At 35.2% G+C, this 21,769-nt stretch overlaps 1 protein-coding gene across 1 annotated transcript in view; it reads right to left on the reverse strand.

Annotated features, from left to right (window-relative positions):
• Mmp16 (matrix metallopeptidase 16) overlaps positions 1-21,769 on the reverse strand; it is a 251,439-nt gene that overhangs the window by 119,413 nt on the left and 110,257 nt on the right. The window contains exons 2-3 of the mRNA XM_028871631.2: positions 12,843-12,991; positions 3,150-3,272 (exon numbers count right to left, since the gene is read on the reverse strand). Of these exons, the coding sequence (XP_028727464.1) occupies positions 3,150-3,272; positions 12,843-12,991 (272 nt within the window). The remainder of the gene's footprint in view (positions 1-3,149; positions 3,273-12,842; positions 12,992-21,769) is intronic.

Consider the following 21,769-nt stretch of genomic DNA (forward strand, 5'->3'; position numbering starts at 1 on the left):
ATCAATCACAAAGACAATGGAAGTGTAGGTCACAAAACAAGAAATGTTGAAGATACAACTGATTAAAGGCTTACTGAAGAAATGATGTCTCTTAAACAAGAAGGCCATCTAGTTATTAATCAGAAAATCTGAGGAGACATTTCACCAAAGTAGATATTCTGAGAGTATGCAAGTGCAGATGATGCTGAACATTATATTTCGCTAAAGAAACAATCCAGGTACATTATCTCCGTCTCCATGAACAATGAGAATTCTGCAACTGTGTCTTAGCTAGTTTTATGGCCACCTGACAAGCCAGATACATTTAGTAAGAGAGACTCTCAAATAAGAAAATGACTCCTAAGATCCAGCTGTAAGGAAACCTATTAGGCACGTTCTTATTAGCAATTTCTATGAGAAGGCCCAGCCCATTGTCCTTGGTGCCAACCCTGAGCTTTTAGGCCTGAGTTCTATAAGAAAGCAGCCTGAAGAAGGCAGAAGGAGCAAGCCAGTAAGCAGCACTCTGTGTCAGCTCCTGCACCCAGGTTTCCACTAGATTTGTGTTCCTATTCTTTGCTTCCCTCAATGGACTATGACTAAGGACATGTAAGACAAATAAATCCTTTTCTCCTCAAGTTGCTTTTGGTGTTTCATCACAGCAACAGTGACCCTAACTAAGACATGCTGTCAAATCAATTACAGTTTCAAACTCTTAAACCTAATGTCCGAGAGATTATAGGCAAACAGAGTTTTCAGGTATCACTGGTGATGATTCTAAATGGAACATCGAGCAAATAAGAAAAGCTATATTGGCAGTTTTATAAAGAGCTCACGCCAGTTTTAATATACAATAAACAATCACTCTCCTTGGTACTTATTCAAATTATCTAGAAATTTATATGCACACAAAAAAAATTGTGCAAAAATGTTTATACTACCCACATTCCTGAGAAACCCAGTAAACAACTGAGATGGTTTCAATAGATGGTTAACTAAGTAACCTGTGATATCTTTACAATGGATTATTATTGAGTAATAAAAACAAATGAGCTATCAAGTCACAAAAAAGATGTGAAGAATTCTTAGATGCATCTCCATAAGGAGAAGTGAGTTGGAAAAGACATTATGCCAGCCTACAAATAATGGCCATACATAAACATCCATGCTCACATTGACAATAACAAAATAAGTAAGTGCCAGCGTTTTGGAGGGAAGAGAGATGAATAAATTGGTAGGACATGGGATTTTTTAGGGCACTGAAAGTACTTGTATAATACTGTAGATATAGATATATGATATCATATACCAGTCAAATACATAGAACCAGACAGGGTGAACGGTAGTTTAAACCATTGAACCAAAGTTCCTCCATCAGGTATCAAAAATGATTCTGGATCATCAGATCTCCAAATGTGCCACACTAAACAAAATATTCTCAGCAGCAGAAACTGTGCTGTTCAAGATTCATTGGTGTAAAATTGTTGTGAAAATGAAATCTTACATTATTTAAGATGGCCATAATTTTTATTATTTTGAAATTGCTTAGAATTATGCTAGGCTTTATGAATAGAAATGTAGAGTATGAGTGACAGTAATTTCAATGTTTCAAACTCATATTTTTAATGTTTATTAGCTTTCTAAATAACTTCTCTGTCACCGTATGAGGCAAAGAATTGATTTCAATTAGTCTTGTATGAAGCATATGAGTGCTTTTCAATCAGTCTCTAAAGTTCTCACTATGTACTACTTGATATGAAGTTCATTAGAGCAAGAAGGATAGCTCATTGGACAGCAGGCATTAATATTGCCATTGCTGGGAAGATAAAAACAGTATTCCATATTAATTTCTGGGAACAATATTTAACTTTCTTTTCCAAGCACATATAGTGTAGTGGTATGAAATGTTTCTGAAGTGAAATGAATAACCCCATGAAAAGATTAAATATCAGTTAATACTAACTTCATGGAAAGAGCCAAGGTGGGTTTTTTTTTTTTTTTTTTTTTTTTTTGTCTTTACCTGAAGAGCAATTGACATAATTTACATAAGATAATTATCTAGAGTCATTCTATCTGGGAGGACAATGTGAGATTATAAAGTAATTCTGAGCAATGTTTCTCCTCTAAATAATCAAAATAAGTACAAACACCATATTAGCGTTGTATATAGAAAAAAAAACCAAAACAAATCATTTTAATGTTATCTTTAAACATTTCATTAAGGCTTATTTGTGAAAATAATAAGAATTATAAAATTCCTTTTCTACTCATATAATTTGACTGAAGTATTTCTTGGCATACCCTCTCCATAAAGTGTCTTTCATCTTCTAACCATTGGTTTAACAATTTCTTTCAAATATTCTTAAGGGCCTTAACTAAGAAGTCTCATTGAGGCTAAGAAACTTCATTGAGAATACTCCCTGGGTTTCTAGAATGCCTAGAACAATCCTGATGTTTTGAGGATGTGTCTTGTTTCTTCCTTTTCATATAGGTATCACGTTTATATAACTGTTTAGCCTCTACATTGCTTTGCATTCTCAAAGGAAGAACAGGGTCCTCATGCTTTAATTGCTGTTATTTCCCTGGGCTGAGCACTGTTCTTTATCCACACTTAGAGCAGTACTAGGTCAGTGGGTAAAAAAAAACAAAAAAACAAAAAAACATAAAGATTTCCAATAAAGTAGTGGTAACCTTAGGTTGGATATAATTTTGCATCATTGAAGACAACAAAGAAAGTATGTCAAGTTCAATAATTACCACGGGGGAAAAAAGGCAAAATGTTAATAGTGCTACCACAGTTATTAACCATTTACTTCAAAAGCATTTTGTTTAAAAGGTAGACTTTTAGACTATATTGTTTGTTTATTTTTTAGGCTATTAAATACTTGAAAAGAGTGCACTGAATTAGAACCCTCATCTAAAAACCCTCAGAATATTAACATCTTTTGGAAGTTGTGAGGCACAAGATACAAGAGACCAACAATGTCAAACAGTGTCGGCAAGGTCCCCTAAAACCCATTTCATTCTCTTCCTATTGCACTTGAAAATCTCTAGGACAATATAACATCACTGATTACTTACATGTAGTCCATGTTCACCAAATAACATGTATCAAACAAAATGTCAAAGCAGCAGAAATGAAACAGGGTTGGGGTAGGGCTGAGTGCTTGTACCTGTAAGTGATATGTTTGTGTTGCCACTTCTGGCCAGTTAGTGCGTAGCGCTTTCGACGAATGTTGAATTTGGAGCTGCCTCTTGTCTGGTCTGGTACACCACAGCGAGGTTTCTTCATCCAGCTGAAAAAGAGTGGGTATTTTTCAGCAATTCCTCTTAATGAGTTCAAAACATTTGTGGGAAACAGCAACCCACAAAGGAAAATGGTCCATGTTCAATGTTCTTACAATTTAAATCTAAATAGATGTCATACATTATCAGAAAGAGTTAACACTTACTATGTTACTATTCAAATTCTTTAGTGCATTTACTTCCTCCAATATACTTTGAGATAACTGCACAAAAAGAAGTTACTTGAAATTTCTATATAGAATCCACTGTTGAAAAGTATGCAATCTTGAACAAGTCTTCACTTCCTCACATTATCTATGAAAAGACACTAGGGTATGCTAACATTCTGTGTGTTGTGTTTTTTATTTTACAGATTAATTTCCCATTATAATTTCTGAGTATAATATTCCATTATAATACCTTAGTATAATATTTGATAATATATAATTAAAATTATACTATTGCATGACAATATCTCAATATATTTCATTATAGCATCTCATTATAATATGGTTGGCAAAAGAAAGTAATTCTACAGTCGTAAGATTTTTTTATTCTCTGTGCCAGGATTTCTCTGTGTAACAGCCCTCCCTAGCTATCCTGGAACTCATTCTGTAAACCAGGCTAGCCTCAAACTAACAGAGATTCACCTGCTTTGGCCTTCAGACTGCTGGGATTTAAGGCGTGCACCACCATGCCCATCTTGAGTCCTACGATTTGATCAAAGACTTTCAGCACATTTTTGCCTGGGATATGAGTTAACACTTTTTAAACATAATATTTCTAAATTTTATTTCATGTATATGGATGTTTTGCCTGAGTAGATATCTCTGTGCCTTGTGGATGCTTGGTGCCTACAGGGTCAGAAGAGGGAGTTGGATCCCTTGGAACTGGAGTGATTGTCGATGATTGTGTTCCAGCATAAAGATGTTGGGAATTGAACCCAGATCCTCTCAACGAGCAGCCAGATGCTGAACCATCTCTCCATCAGCTCCACAGATTTTTATATCTCCTTCTAATGGCAGGTTTCACTATGGCAGAGTCCCTCTCCTCCAGCCTTGAGAGCAGTATATTGCTTGTTCATATGGTGCTAGCATTTTCCTATTTCTCCTTTACTTTCAGTCATTATTCATGTTTCCCAATGATAATCAAATTCAATAGTTATAAAATATTTTTCAGAGTAAGCAGTTCAGCATCACAGAATGAAGCTCAGTGTTGAAATGAAATGCTGTTTCCATGTATTAATTTTACTGTGTAGTCATGTGTCACAGCCTAACCTGTTTTCTAGGGCATGGCATTTGATCACTGTCATGTTTATTACCTACCCTTGAGTCTTGTTTAAGCAGAGAGGTGTTAAGGATTTTCAATAGTTTCCCTCGCAATACATTTCTTTTTTCTGTTCCTTAGCCTCTTTACTATCAAGATCACACCCAATCTTCTTGTTGCTACATGAATCAGAAAGGATATGAAAATAATTTGGTTTTCTGTATTTCATCACATATGTGAGTTTTTAAAATATTTGAAATGCATTTGAATTTAGAAACGGCTGCCTATGAATATGCACTGTATAACCGGGTACTTTCATGTGCACTCAATATCCTGGCACCTGGAGGGGAGGCTCCCACAGGTTTGTGAATTCGAGGCCGGCAAAGTCAAAACCATTCCCGGACAGATGAAGAAACAGAACGACGCTGATGTGGAAACGTGTGTGTTTACTTCTTATGTTTGGTGTGGTCTCCTATTGCTTTTGTTGCTGTGCCATTGCAAAACCGATGCATGCTTACGCTAGAACGACGTCAAAGTGAAAAAACAAAACCTTTTGTTTTTGAAAGTGAGTTAACTTTTTAGAAGTAGCTTGCTTATACTACCCATGTATGAGAATATTAACATACACCAATGCAATTACTTACATTACAATAAATGTAACACCTTTAAAGTAAAGATTAAAAGTATATTTATTATTATTATTATTCTCAGAGTAATATTATTATTTCTCAGATATAGCCAAGCTCATTCTAGTCTCAATAACATAATCATGAGGAAAATCACTCCCTTTCCAAGTCAAATGGGATGCGTCCTAACTCCTAACTCCTGGGAGGCCCCCCTAGGTTTCAAGATCGAACACTGTAGCAATGATATTTCCAGTCAGTTTGACTTCTGCTTTTATGTTCAGGAGAGCATCCATTTCAAATATCAGATCTTTCTAGTTCTTTGATAACAGATATTACAACAGCTATCGGTTCTCACATTTTTCATAAATATCCACCAGCTCAAAAATAACACACTTTACATAAACATGTAATGTACCTCTTCTCCAACCAAAACAGTGCCCATTAGCTTTAGTAAAAATTGGCTTTATAATTACATCAGTTTTTACACCCCAGACTGTGAATTCTAGCCAGTCTGTGTCACTGGGTGATGGATAAAGGGTTCTGCAATGTTCCTGAGGTTAGTTTGGACATCGTCATCCCAAGCAATCTTGTAGCTTCAGCCTTTCCAATATCTGTGATTATGGCTCAGCACAGTTGTGGTCCATGTATCTGGGACACTGCGGCAATGCTGCTGGAAGCAGCACTGATCAGGGAGAGAGGGGACAGCCAGCTCACACAGGTGTAATTGGACACCCCATTAGTTTGGTGTACTTGGATCTACATTTACTGAGAGAAAAATTTGTTTCAAAAATATTCTGCAATAGGTTAGACATGTCTTCATCATGCAGACATTCCAAATTTTAATGAAATGGAAGAGTGATAGCTGCTGTTTAGAGTTGGTCCCAGATCTTTCTAGGAATATTCAAATATGCTCCTTTTATTATTTTAAAAGATAGGCTGTATCATCATGGAGAGGACTAGATCCGCCAGGTATATAGAGATTGTTAAAAGCAATTTTACACAGCTCAAACATTGAGGGCTTATTTTCTCTACATACATCAGCTCATTAACTGCCTCCCTGGACACACGTACAACTCACAAGACAGAAAGTGCAAAGATAAAACACTGAAGTACAGGATGACAAGGAAGAATGTAATGGTCACCACAATCATCAAAAAGAACAATTGTCTGTTGTCTTGCACTTGTTAATGTGTTACCCTCCAGATAAGCTCTAAGCCTCTGACTTACCTACCAACCATATGTCTGCTGTGACTAAAGGGAAAACAGACAGTCCACTGAAACAATTCTCTTTGAAAGTTATTGCCATACTCAGACAGTAAAAAAAAAAAAAAAAAATAACACCCAGATGGTGGTGGCGCACGCCTTTAATCCCAGCACTTGGGAGGCAGAGCCAGGCAGATCTCTGTGAGTTCTAGGCCAGCCTGTTCTACATAGCAAGATCTAGGACAGGCACCAAAACTACACATAGAAACCCTTTCTCGAAAAAACAAAAAGCAAAACACACACACACACACACATTAAAAAAAAAAAAAAACTTTAACTACCAAAGATCACATTTTTTTCCCCCTAAATTTAGAAGTATTACTATTAGGGTATCAACTTGACAACCTGGACAAAAGAATAAAAATTAAAAGTATTGATAATTGTATGAAATAGTATTGTTCTTGGTATTACTAATTAATTATCCCGATTTAAAACAAAAAAAACTAGGATTTTAGGTACTACTTTATTTTCATAGTAAATTTTTAGAAATGCTACTTAGAAAATAACAGTTTGTCATTTCAAGAAAAAGTCTATTTTATAAGTTGGCAGTATTTGAGGAGATAAAATACAATTTTAAGTCTTATATTAAATATTTATAATAATTAGAATGTATTGAACCAAATAGAATGAGACTGTATTTTCAATATGTAAAATGTAAATTTTTTTCTATATTTTGACAGTTCAGGGTTCTGTCAGCTAAACTTTATCATATATATATATGATATGATATATATATGACATATATATGACTAATTGGGTGGAGAACTTCGCCATTGAAAAGATAAATAAATATTTCTGCTTCTTCAATATTTATCATTTAAATTTTACTTTATTTTAATTTACAAATGTATGGGTGTGGTTGTTTTGCCTGCATGCATATTCATACACTTGATGCATAAAGTGCCCACAAAGGGCAAAATAGGACAGAAGATTTTTTGGAATGGGATGTACAGATGGTATGAGCTCCAAATGAGTGCTGGAATTAGGATCTTGATCTTCTTGAACACCAGTGAGCTTTTAACATGGAAGTCATTTCTCTAGCCTAATGTTTACCACTTTAAATAGAGGAACACCAAGAAATGGAGTACTCTAGGAATTTCTATACAAAGTAATGATTTTTTGTTTGAATACTTTTTGTTTTACCATCCCCAACTCTTCCAACTACATATAAGGGCATGAAAGCAAAATAGAAGGCAGCATTGCAAATTGAATTCTCATCTTTGTAGTGAAACTTTGCTTTCTGACTTCAGTAACTTCCCACTCTGCTGAAATGAAAGCTAATCTACACATTCAAGTGCCAGCATTTAAAAGGCCATGGCATGCACTCCCCAAACTTCTTTTGACTGGTGTTCTTCAGAGAACTAGGGGTACACAAATGAATAATTCATACTCCCAGAGAGTACTCAGTCTGGGGATTGGAGCAAAGATGGTAATTAAAACATATAGTTTAGGTTCTGTACTATGGCTCATCACTCAATGTTTGGGCATCTCACATGTACCTGTAACTCCAGCTCTGGAGAATGTCATTCCCTTTTCCAGCCATTGCAGGCACCTGCGCTCACATGCACATAACCACACACATACATAATGAAAAACTATATTTTGTTTGTAAATGTAATGTGTATGTAAATATTTTCTTTGCAAATTTTAAGACAATACAATAAATAATAATCATAAAATAAAATAAATGCTACTTAGAGTTAAAACAGTTCAAATAAAAATATTAGCATGTGTTGAATAAGTTATGTGGCATTATTTAGATCATCAGAAATATTAAACATGCACACACATATATCAACATACGCAAAATGTCATATATATGGAAGTAGAGAGAATGTTAATCACTGTAAGAGATAACTCTTTCATCAAGTATTCTTCACTATACACTACTGTGTGTATATTAAACATGAACCAGCAAAAACAATTACATTTAAAATTAGGAAAAAATCAGGCATGCCCTACATAATGAGCTTGTATTTCTCAACTTGATAAAATATAAGACTATAAGATTGTCTTTTCATTAAGGAATTTAAGTGAGCTTTTTTAAAATAAATTAGGTAACCAACTTACAACTAAAAGAATTATTATACTATTAGACAATGGATTTAGTTTTTGGTGGAGAACAAATGCTACTCTCTTTCCAATGCCAGTTCTAAGGAGCAAAAAAGTAATAAAATATTCTATTCAAAGCAATACCTGAATTTGTTACTTGGAACTGGTTAATTACTTCAACATAATACAAGGATTACTGCAATTGGAATAATCACTTTTAAATACCTAGGAATTATAGATTAACTGTACCACATGTCTGTCTGCCAAAGGAGGATTTTTTTTAATTTAAAATCAAATGAAGGGCTAGAGTGCTGGTTCAGTGGTTGTGCGTGCTTATAGTTCTTGCAGAGGAACTGGGTTCAGTTCCCGAGCACCCAGATCGAGCAGCTGACAATAGTTTATAACTCAAGCTCCAGGGGTACTTGCTGTCCTGTGCACATGCCTCCCTACACACACTCTCACACACATACCTAACTAAAATAAAATACATCTTTAAGATCTGACCTGGACAAAGGGGCACTTGCCTTAACCAGCACTCAGGATGGGGAAGCAGGGTGTATGAGAGCAAGGGTATTGTGGCTACCTAAGATGATGGAGGCAGCCTGGAGGCTACAGGAATGCAGTCTCAAATGAACAAGCAAACATAAATAACAGTGAATTGAATATATAAATAAGTGACCATGAAAAAATAAGTGGCTCGATAACATTTATAGATCACTTCTCAAATGACTGACCGTGTTTTAATAAGCCTGAAAGTGCAGTAAGTATTTCATTCTTGTTGTTTTGAAATAGACTCTATCAATCATAGGCTGGTTTCATACTCTTAGGTAGGTATTGAATCTGAACTCACATCATCATCACTGGGCAGTGTTGTGGTCTGACTGAGAATGGCCTCCAGTTCGTCTATGTAAATACTTGGTCTGCAGTAGGTGGAAAGCCTGGGGAGAGTTGGCTGGTGTGACCTTGCTGGAGGAGATGTGTCCCTTGGGGTAGGCTTCAAGGTTTCAAAAGCCCACAGGACTACCAGTTACTTCTCTGCCTCTTGGCTGTGTCTCAGGATGAAAGTTCTCAGCTATTGATCCACAGCAATTCTCCCGCTTACCACTGTTCTCTCTACTATGACAGTCATGGACTCACCATTTGAAACTGTTTGGCCCAATAAACTCTTTCTTCTATAAATTGCCTTAGTCATGGTGTGTTGTCACAGTAATTTAAATGTAATTAAGACAAGCAGCAAACACTCTTACCTGGGGGGCCATCTCTCTGGCCTCAGTTTTTCCTGACAAGGTTTTACTCTCTATCCAGAACTTACATGAAACTCACTTTGTAGGCCCAAATGGTGTCACAGTTATGTCAATCATCCTGCTTCCACTTCTTATCTAATGATATTACAGGCGTGGATTATCATATCTTATAATCTATGTAAAGTAGTAGATTGCAATTTCTGCAAGATTGTCATTATATACTCATTTAAATTTAAAAAAAGCACAGAACAATGCTTTTATAGCAGGACTAGAGGGCTTATACTTCAAAATATTTGATATGAGTAACCTGAATCAAAACATCTCAGGATTAGCTATTTTATTGAAAAAATCGACAGCAGGCAAATGAGGTCATTGGGCTTCCAGTTTCAGCAACAATAAGGAATAAGGCCAAGCAATCTAGAGCAAAGGAGGAGCTTCATAGAAGAGAGAGGGGAGAGACAAAACCAAGAAGGGCTAACAGTACTTTTGGTATTTCACCTGGCAATAACTGCCAAGTCAACATTTGTTAAAGGCAAAGATGCATTGTGTATTCAAATAATAAAAACAAAAATAATTGTACCATTGATATTTAGTAAGAATAAAGTTGTAATACACAAAAGCAAACAAGCAAGTAAATGAAAAGCAAGCAGAAACACTCATTTTGTTTTAAGATAAGAATTATCTATCAGGTTGTTCTTAATCTCCAGTTCTGTATCACAGAAAGGCTACTTACATCCTACATACTGACAGGCTCATTTCTCTTGGTGTGGAATCTGAGTGGAACACTGATGTCCTCTACACCTCCATAATTTTTTACCCTCCATCTAGACCACAAGAAAAAAAAAAACTTATCTCTTTCCACGTAACAGGGACCAGCTAAGCCCATTATAATCACCTGTCTTTCTCTAGCTGCATTAGGTATTAGGAAATTACATCTAACCATCTGCAACCTTTGAATGAGCAATTAGTCAAAACTGTGAGAAACAGGTGATGACCTAAGTAGGATTCTACTTTCTTCATGTTTTTAAATGATTAATTTTACTTGTGTGTGTGTGTGTGTGTCTGAGAGAGAGAGAGAGAGAGAGAGAGAGAGAGAGAGAGAGAGAGAGAGAGAGAGAGAGAGAGAGAGGAGAGGAGAGAAAGGGAATGTTATTGTAATTGTATATGTGGGTTCCCATGAAGATATCTGATCCTCTTGAGCTGGAGTTATATGTGGTGTGAGCTTCCTGATATGCATGCTATAAACTGAAATCAAGTCTTCTACAAGATCAGTCAGCATCCTCAACATTGAACCATCTATCCAGATCCCTTAAAAGATTGTTCTCCCTTAAAAGACTTCTTTAAGTTTCTTACCTTTAATATCTAGCAAAAGGTAGATATTTCTTCATTTTTTTCCTGACACTGGAACACTTGGAAAATGTAACTTGTTTTCAAAATACTCATTTTGCTTGCATTTTTTAAATTTTGTGCTTAAAATTTCAAGAAAAGGAAACAGAAGCTAATGATTCTTCATTAGGGAGAAGTATAATATTGATATGAAGAGTGGAGATTAGCTGGAACAATTTTGTATAATACCCAGAAGCAAAACACAAGACCTGGTTTTTCCTTGTTAGCAAAGGCTAACTTTAATTGTGAGGATGGATATTTATAGTCTCAAAGAAATGTCTGATGTGTCTCTATGAACAGATAATTACAATGACTAGAGTTACTCAGGTCTGCATTTTTGAGATTCTATCCCCAATATTGACATGAGGTTTTTAACTTTTGCAGAATGTGGTTAATTTATCGTTGACTTTTGCTTCCCAAGGTCTGAACTAGTCAGCACTTATTCAGCTATTTAAAAACATTATGAGGGTTAAGAACTTAAATTCTAAAACTCAAATTGAAGTTTAATTTTAAAGGAAAAATCCTATGAGCTCTTGTCTTGGTGATATAGAGATACAGCCTTATGTGAGCATTAGAAAAGAAAATAGAATTCCAGTATTAAATGTAGAACTAGTTTGATGGGTCAGAATTTATTTGAGTCAAGATATTTCATTTTTAAAAAGAAAAATGAATAATATCTCTTGACACATCCAGAAGATAACCTCCCTAAGATGCAAAAAGGCCTGAGATGTGTAATATTCCTACACTTCATTTGGCCTGTGATATTGAACATCTCTTCTCAGAAAATAGAGAGAAAATTGTATTTTTGTCTACTGTGAAGGTTAATGTAGGATAATCAAATAACAGAGATATATTCACTTTGTGAGTGTCAAGAGTTCTAAGACCACAAAAGACTTCTGCCTGCCTCCACAGGGAAAAATATATCCCTCCTTTGTAGTAGAGGACCAATAATTATGCTTCATACTAGTGGTCAACCTCTAAGAGCCAGTGACAAAAATACTATGCCACTAAATGCCTGTGAACATGCTTATTTACGTTACCAAAGAGGTAATAACTTTTGTGTTTGTAGTCTTTCAGGAAGTGTACACTTTAAGAACCAGTTGTTGAGACAATAGAAGAAGGAATATTGGATAAACAATACATTTAACAAATATTATTACGAGACATGAACAAGTCCTTTGTCACTGAGAAATTTAAAGTTGACACCTTCCAGTGAAAAATACTATTTTATTTATCTCATTTAGTGAGCTGTCACTTACAGGGACCTACTAAACATTCAATAGTCCATTTCTGCATTACCCTACCAGCCCAACATAAGAACTTTATTTGTATTGTTTCTGACTTCTGAATGACTAAACATATGCATCCCATCCCATCCATTGTGAAGCTGCTAACAGGATAACACTTTGTAGAGAGGTGAAAAACAACACTACAAACCACACAGAACAGCAACCACTAATTGCCACTTCATACAGTGTCTTCACGCCTTCATTAATTTGACTCTTGCTCATATTTTCTTTCCTGCTTCAAAATGTGTTGTTAAAACAATGTGAACAACGCGACTTTGTATATTACATGTTATGAGAACCCCCAAAAGACAGGGGTTGGAAATAGGATACATCCCAAAGAAAAGTTCTTGAAGCAAAAAATTCCAATAGTGGTTGTGGAAGTCTGTGTAGTTTTTGTGACAATTGAATTGGGCTGAAGAATCAATGAAAGAAGGAATCTGGAGGACATTACTTACTCAATTGTGTTCCTATCCACTTTTCCTGTCATATTAATGCCATAGAACTGCTGCATGGCAGCTAGAGCCGACTGCATGGTCTCTGCAGAGCGTAGCACTGACATTCTGGGATCAGTTGGTGGAAGGTAGCCGTATTTTTGTAGCCAAACCTATAATCACAAGGACAATTCCATTAGATCAACCTCACAATTTCACATTAATATTCTGAAAATTAATGAATATCTATAGTAGGTTCTAAATTTATTGGATGTCTTTGAAATATAATGTACTAAAGTTATAATTTCTGTAGTAGTTGTAGACATTTCTAACATATTTATAAATGTGAATTAGTAAAACTTGTGATTAAACCCTACTTAGATATTTATTATATATAATTTGTATTCTTAATATGCAATAAAAATACAAATAAGATTTCATGTATCCTCCAGGAACTCAATTCCAAAATCATACTTTTCCAGTAGTCTATCAAGATGTCATTGCTGGAAGGAAAAAGAAATATGCACATGATGCATCTGAAGAACTTTATCTACAGAGAATTCAGCAGTGGCTGCAAATGGGATGGGTATCTTTACAGATGAACTCTGATATGGCATTTGTATATATCATTCATGTAAAGACTTTACCCAAATGCAGCTGGACATTCTCAAGAGTGTGTAACGTTTTTATATGAAAAAAAATTTATTATGTAATATATTTCATAATGTGAAATTGATATATAATACTCAACGTTCTTGTATGTTTAGATCTCAATTTAAAGATCCCATGAATCTCATCTTCTCCCCAGTGACAAAACATGGGAGGATGGTGAAAGAAAGAAGTTAGAGTGCAGCCAACTTCCTCCTCTTCACTGGTGCAACAGTTAAGCATTGTTTGAAGGCACAGAAAACAAAACCAAAAATTCAGGGCATTTGAGGAAAATAATGGATTCCCACCAGGAGCACAGGCCTACTTTCCCACAGCCTCACACCTTCCCTCCAAAAGGACAGTCCTGTGCCTGCTATGCCTGATCCAAGCTTGCTGTCTTTTACCTCAGTCTTCCCAGGAGTCACAGGTTTCTTTAACAGTAGTGAACTACTGGGCAAATTGTTAAGTCTTATGAAATTGCAGTAGCAGTTAGGGAAGCCAGCAGTGTGTTATATGGGAGTGCAGTTTTTCGGGAATAACTGGCATTATATAAGTTGTAACTATTGCCCAGGAAGTTCATTTTCCCAGCAAAACATGTAGCAAATACAAAAACTAAATTTTGTAAAAAGGTGATATTAAATATGCTGGATTTAAAATGTGAAAATAAAAAGATAATGTTCTATGGATTCTCTAAAATTGACATCCCTAAAAGTACAATCTCCATCATCAGCTTGATAAAAGCTATTTGAAGTTGAGCACTGCGTTGCTATCAAGAAGGTGGCTGGTAAAAGTCAATCTCGAAAAGCTGCCTGCTAAATGATAAAAGTGTGTCAAGATGCTTCTCATCTAATCAGTGATGAACAGGCTACTAAGAAAACAATCTAATCACCTATTTAGCAGTGGTGAAATCTGAGAAAGATTCCAGTATTTCCTGAATGAAGGAGGCAGTCAATAATATTACTTAGTGTGAAATTCATTATTTTAATTCAGTTGTCAAAAAAAAGAAGACTTTAATAATACACATGAGCAAAATTTTTTAAGCTCAGTAATTTTTCTATAGCACCACATTCATATCTTATGTGCTATGAAGCTGTTTGTTGCTAGGCTACGGTAATTGGTATTACCAATTTATATACTCTGGTATATATTGACTATTGGTGCTAAGCTACGGCAATTTCATTTATAAGAACAGCAAAGAAAAAACTATTAATAAGCAAACCTATGATTTATATACAAATAGACTAAATATAAAAATATATAAATATAAAGTAAATAATGAGAAAAATATCATGTTTTAGAAAAGGCACATTTGATTTATGCCTTAGCTTTCTAAAACAAATGATTTCAAATAATGTAAAAATGAAGTATTATTTCCCTTCATTTTTTTTCTCTTACATTTCACTCTTCAGCATGAAATGCTGATTTTTCCAATGAGTGACAAGTGGGTAATTCTTTTTAATTCTAAAACAACATGCAACTTCGGAGACTTTCCATTTTGCAGTCAGTTTATTTTGAGTGATATATCAATGTCATGATTTTGTCAGCCAAGAAAGACATTATGTATGAAACTATAAAAACATCTTGGAAAAAAACCCTACAAAGTAATATTTAAAGATATACCTTACCTGGTATTCTTAATAGAATCCAAGGTTAATAATATAATATCTATTCTTGTATCTTGTTCACTTATAGATACACATGTTTGTCTATATATGTGCAAATATGTATATACATTATTTTTAAGAGATTGCAATTCAGACATCCATCCTCATATGTTGCTACTAAAAATATATTCCTCTCTTAAACTTTGATTTAAACTCCTGACACTCCTTGATTACTGATAAAAGCAAATTTGTCTCCTGAGATATATTTTGTGCCTTGGAATCTTTTCAGTACACATTCAGTGCTCAAATGCACATTATGGGTACTTAGGGAATATGTTCTTCAAACATGCATTTGAGGACAACATGAGTCTGAAATCAGAGTATATAAAGCTCACAGTAAAATTGGTGCTTGGTAAGTCATATTATTTATGCCTTTGATTATTACAATTGTGCCTGATCAAGTAGAGATCTGCCTTAAAATAGGACAAGACTGAAACATAAGAGAACTTTAAATAGGCTTTGGAAGCAGAGGCCACATAAAAGAATCACAAACTATTTGAAAATTCCTCATATCTCAAAACAAGGGGAGTGTAAAATATTTGCCAAACCAGGCTTTGGTGACAAGCATTGTTATGTTTCATTTATTTTATTTTACTGTTGTCATTAGATCAAGTGCATTTAAGAGCATTGAAAAATTAACAATAGGAAGGTTCTTCAAGGAAAATTGACCTGTCTTATGATACAGTACCTCTAGTCATTGCAACTAGAACAACCACAAAACTCAAAATGATCTGCGTGACCTCACTTAAATTTACTCCCATGTTATACTTTATCCATGGATATTCCTACCTTTAGTGGTATTTCTTATTGGAAGCACAACCAGAACAATGCTTTTCTCTACAGAATGGGATCTTTCAAGGGATGTTTTTAAAAGAAAAACTGCTGGCCAAGAGATATTACCATCACTAGTTTGTACTATAAATAGGAAGCACTTTTTAAAGTAAACTTCACTATAAAATAGGCCATCATTAATAATATTTGGTGTACCCATATCATGAAAAACCACATTAACTGATTCAGTTAAACATATAATCTTATAGGCAGCAGCCTGTAGAAAGTTATCAATATCAGGGGATGTAAGTAGGTCCCATCATTAATGACCACTTTAAGAGAGAAACTAAAAACTAACATATTCTTATTTACAGCTTAGCCCAGTAAATAATCTAATAAAATAAAATTCCCTTTAGTCTTTCAAGGCAATGCATCTCTCAAAGCTTCAGATTAAGGCAAGAAACAGCAAATCACAGATGACAGATCAATTAAAAATCTTTTCTTCTGATAGGTTATAATAATAAGTAATCAAATAGTGATGGCTCTGAATATTTGTATATTGCTCACACACCTTTAATCATTAAACAATAAGTTTATATAAATGTTTGAATAACTGAATTAATTAGTTTTGAGGGGGAAATATTTTGGATAGAGTGTATATATATATAATATATATTACTTTATTCATTTTACATACCAACCACAGATTGCTCACTCATCCCTCAAACTGCTCCCCCCAGGCTCTTCCCCTGATCCACCTCCCCCCATCCTCTCCTTCAAAACATCCTCTCATGGGGAGTCATCAAAGCCTGGTACATTCAGCTGAGGCAGGAACAAACCCTTTCTACCTGCATCAAAGTTGAGCAAAGTGTCTGAGCAAAGTGTCTCACCAAAGGTAATGGGATCCAGAAAGCCAGCTCATTCACCAGGGATAGACGCTGATCCCACTGCCAGGGACCCCTCAAACACACCAAGCTACACAACTGTCTCCCACATGCAGAAGGACTAGTCTGGTCCCATGCAGACCACAGCTATTGGTCTAAAGATCATGAGTTCCCACTAGTTTGATTTGGTTGTTTCTGTAAATTTCCCCATCATAATCTTGATGTCCCTTGCTCATATAATCGCTCTTTACTCTTTTCGACTGGACCCCTGGAGCTTGGCCTGGTGCTTGACTGTGGATCTCTGTATCTGCTTCCATCAATTACTGGATGAAGGCTGCTATTAACACAGTTGAGTAAGTCTCCTTTTGGTATGATTGAGAATCCCTTGGGTGTCAAAGCATGGTATAATTGGGTCTTGAGGTAGATTGATTCCCAATTTTCTAAAAAGTCATCATACTGATTTCCAAATTGGCTGTACAAGTTTGCATCCCCACCAACAGTGTAGGAGTGATCCCCTGCTCCACATCCTCTCCAACATAAGCTGTCTTCAGTGTTTTTGATCTTGTCATTCTGACAGGTGTGAGATGGTATCTCCATGTCATTTTTATTTGCATTTCCCTTATGACTAAGGATGTTGAGCAATTCCTTAAATGTCTTTTGGCCATTTGAGATTCTTCTGTTGAGATATCTCTGTTTAGATATGTAGCTCATTTTTTAATTGAATTGTTTGGTATTTGATGTCTAGTTTCTTGAGTTCTTTATATACTTTGGTGATTAATCCTCTGTCAGATGTGAGGTTGGTGAAGATCTTTACCCATTCTATATTTTAAGAACTGGAAAAAGCTTTGGATGGTATACAAAAAGGGGTGGGTTTGGGATCTTATTTGACCTGCAAAAATCACTTTTTTATATCTCTTTGGTACTACAAAATACCAATTGGCTACTGACAAGAGACGTCCACTTACGTTAAATAATAATCACTTCTAGTCAACACATACCATAGGAAAAGCATGTTTCTGTATCTATTTCATATATTCAAACCACAGTACTATCTATTGAATAAAAAGGACAGCAGTGATTAGAATACTTTAGAGAGCAAATTTGTTTTTAACTTAAAAAAGCAGCATTTCCATTTCTACATAATTATTTTTATTATTTTAGAAAATTATTTGCAAACATTATTGAGTTCATAGCAAAATTCAAATACTAGTATAGCTATTTAAACCTGTGAATGTTGAATTGCATTCTAAAACACAACTGATAAAATTATATCAGACATGCTACAAAATGTTAATTACCTTATTCCATATGAACCTTCCACATAAATGCACTAAGTTCTCCTATAAACTAAAATTAACATCTAGGTGAATGACTCCATAGTTTATGATGTCATCAACAAAACCACAAAACCTTCAGTGTATTTCCCCCTGAAATTCTATCACTCATAGGGAATAGGCTATAATAGAATAATTTAGAGTTTGCATTTTGTAGCTTTAAAAGTGACTATAAGCATGAATTGTAAGTGCCTAGTAATGAAAATATTAAAATGACAGATGTGTTTTCACTCTGAATTGGTTATGCTAAAAAAAGATAGATTAAGTTAACTGGGCAGAAACTGGCCTTTTTCTTCATTCAGAAATCCAAATGGTTTCCATATCACTATTCCACCCCTCAACATGAATGAATCACTGTGTTTAACTTCAGACATTGTGTTCACTCCACTGAGAATTTGGCCATCTATACAATGAATTACAAAACTGGAATAAAACAGGTATCCTGCTACGGTTATTTTTTGTGAACTTGTCACGAGCTGTGGCCATCTTCAAAGAGGGACCACAATTGAGAAAATATCACCCATCAGATATAGGCCTGTAGATAAGTATGTGGGCAGATTTTCTACTAATGATTGATGTGGAAAGGCATAATTAGTTACAGATTGTGCCACTAATAGGCAGGTGATCCCAGGAGGTGTAAGAAAGCAAACTGAGCAAGCCAAGGAAATCAAGGCAATAAGCAGTGCTCCTCTATGCTCTTTCTCGGTTCCTGACTCCAGAGTATTGCCTTGAGGTCTGACCTCCCTTCACAGACTGTAAACTGTCAGATGAAATCAGGAAAACAACTAGCTTATGAGTGTAAGCTGCAATAAACATCATGGCTCTATGTTTTATATAAAATTGAAACTCTCCTATGCATGACAGAACCTACAACTTCTGTATGTTAAAGTGAGGACAGTTTCTCTTTCTAATAGGTGAATTGAACTTTGTACTCACTAGATATCATAGCCAAGCTCTTCAATCAGTAATGTCCAATCTCCAGTGACAAGGCTATGTACCTCCCTTAATTGGAATCCCATAATCTGCTAGATATTGTTAGAGGAAGTCACAGAACTGTGTTCTGATTGCTTCCTACTGCCACTTACTCAGTCTATTTAGATTCCTTGTGATGTTTAGTGAGCACACTCCCATTCATATAACAATAAAATAAATCTATCTCCAACCAAACACAAGCACCACCAACCACCAAAACCAACAAAGAGGATGAATGCATTGCCACACCCATGAAGACCTTATTCTACATGATATCATAGACACCTCACCAATCCTAAGCAAGAAAATTTCCATGATATCTATACTGTTATAGAAGATCGAAGAAAAGGGTTAAACAATATAGCATATGTATTTTCTAGAAAGCATACGCACAGAGTGAGTCATGTGCCTGAGGATCTCAGCTCTCATTTATTTTCGGGAAGCAGAGTCAGTTTCACAACCACTAAAAAGATGATTTAATTAATCAATCTCCTACAGGACCTACAGAATAGTTATATAAAATCATCCATCCAAATAGAGGCGCATCTTCTATATTATACATATTCAGGAATAGTTATATGAGTATGGTATAAAACCCAAAATAAGAAACAGCAACCTTTAATTTATAAGCTGTCTGTCTTCACTGTGACCAGACTTCATACACACATTATATTTGTTCCATTAGTTATGCACAGGAAGGGAATAGAAGTCCACAGTGTAGCTATGTTGACATTACCAGCATAAATAATCAGTATTAGGAGAAGAGGAGAAGAGAAGAAATGGGGTAGAGTGAGTTTATTCAAAGTAAATAGAATGCATATAAGACAATTCAACAATAAAACACACAATTTTATATAGTTGATGCAAAGAAAGAAATGAAGCAGAAACCAAAGACAAATGCTGCTTACTGGCTGGTTCCTGACTCATGTTCATCTAATTGTCGCATGCTGCTCAGGTACACCTGCACAGTAACAGTAACATCCAGTGTGTGGGACCCACTTACACCAATTAGCAATGAAGTAAATGCTCCACAGCCATGCCCACAGACCAATTGGATTAGGAAATTCCCTGAGATTCCTTCAAATGAGCTGTGCAAGCTGATAGTTGAGGCTACATAAGAGAGCCAGGAAAAGTGGGTTTGTGCTCATAGCTACTTGGGAGCATAAGAAATGTAGAAGGAAGCTTTCAATCTGTTAGAGTCAACATGCACTTCTTATTGTACTTCATCCTGCATAGCAAATTAAGTTTTATCCAGAATGATACCTACTACTGCCATACCTTGTTCCAGTGCCCCAATAATTCCCATCAAACACTACAACATTTTCCAGTTGGCTTCTGTTTTTCCACATTGCTACCATGATCTCCTGTTGCTCAACTAACATGAACCAGTTATTGCTCTAAATGTGGAAAAATGCACATAACTCAATATTTACCATTTTAACAGTTGTCAAGTTTATACTTCACTGTTATGGACACTGTCATGCAGCCCGCAATACCATTCATCCCAGAGTTTTTCATTGTTCCAAGTTGAAACTCTGCACTTACTATGCCTCTTCCTAGCTATTCCTAGTCTTGCCTATGTCCTCATGAATGTGATGATTCCCTGCACCTCACCTAAGTGGAATCATGCAATATATATTCTTTTGTGACCAACTTATCCCATGTAGGACTATGTTTTAAAGGTTTGTCTATTAAGCATCATATAGCTATTAACCACTGAATAATACCCTAATGAAGGGATACTTCATAATTTGCATATCTACTGATCCATTAATAAATTAATCCATAATGAATTAATGGAACAAATGAATGTCCGCATCCCTACAGTATACAAATCTTGGAATCCTAACCCAATGTGATTGTGCTGTTGGTGTCTTTGGATTAGTGCCCTAATGAATAACAATAAAGATAGTTCTATGATCATTCTTTATACCCTCTAAGCGCGACATAAAAGTTTAGTAGCATGCACTTGGAGAGGCCTTCATCTTCATATCGAAACATCTTGGCACTTGTTTTCAGTCTCCAGAACTGTCTGCAATACTATTTCTTAGCAGCCCATAGTATAATAGCTTGATATAATAGCTTGAGTTGACTAAAGCAATGGCTATTGAAGCTCATATTATTATATAAAGTGCACAATATTCAAATTTTTGCCTACTTTCATTTTCCACTTAAAACTTTGGAATCATGGATACTTTGATGGATATGACATATGTTTCTTAAAGGTAAGGTCGAGACTATATTGTTCATTTGATTACAATCTAACAGCAATTTCTCTACTTATTCCTAAAGGTAAACTCTTAATTACATCATGTAAGTGAAGAAAAAATCACTGTAAATTCTATAACTTCTTCACATGGAAGCTTCTTTTTATATTCCAAGTACACTGTCTTTTTGTACTTATTTCTGATACAAGCTGAATTCTTTCCTGCCTTGGGGCATTTCATTTACTTTGCTATGTAAAAGATACAAAATACTTTCCTTCTCATACTTCCTTTAAAAGGAAGTTCAATTAGAGCACTTCAAAGAGGATTTTTTTTTTTACTACTGACAGCATGTGGCATGTTTAGAATCATTAGTTGTGCCCCACATGACAACCATGTTATCATTTTTTTAATAAATACATTAACTATATGTTTTGTTGCTAACTTTAGGCCCAACAACTATAGAATATCCTG

Source organism: Peromyscus leucopus, chromosome 2, assembly GCF_004664715.2.
Source record: "Peromyscus leucopus breed LL Stock chromosome 2, UCI_PerLeu_2.1, whole genome shotgun sequence".
Classification (NCBI taxonomy): Eukaryota; Metazoa; Chordata; class Mammalia; order Rodentia; family Cricetidae; genus Peromyscus; species Peromyscus leucopus.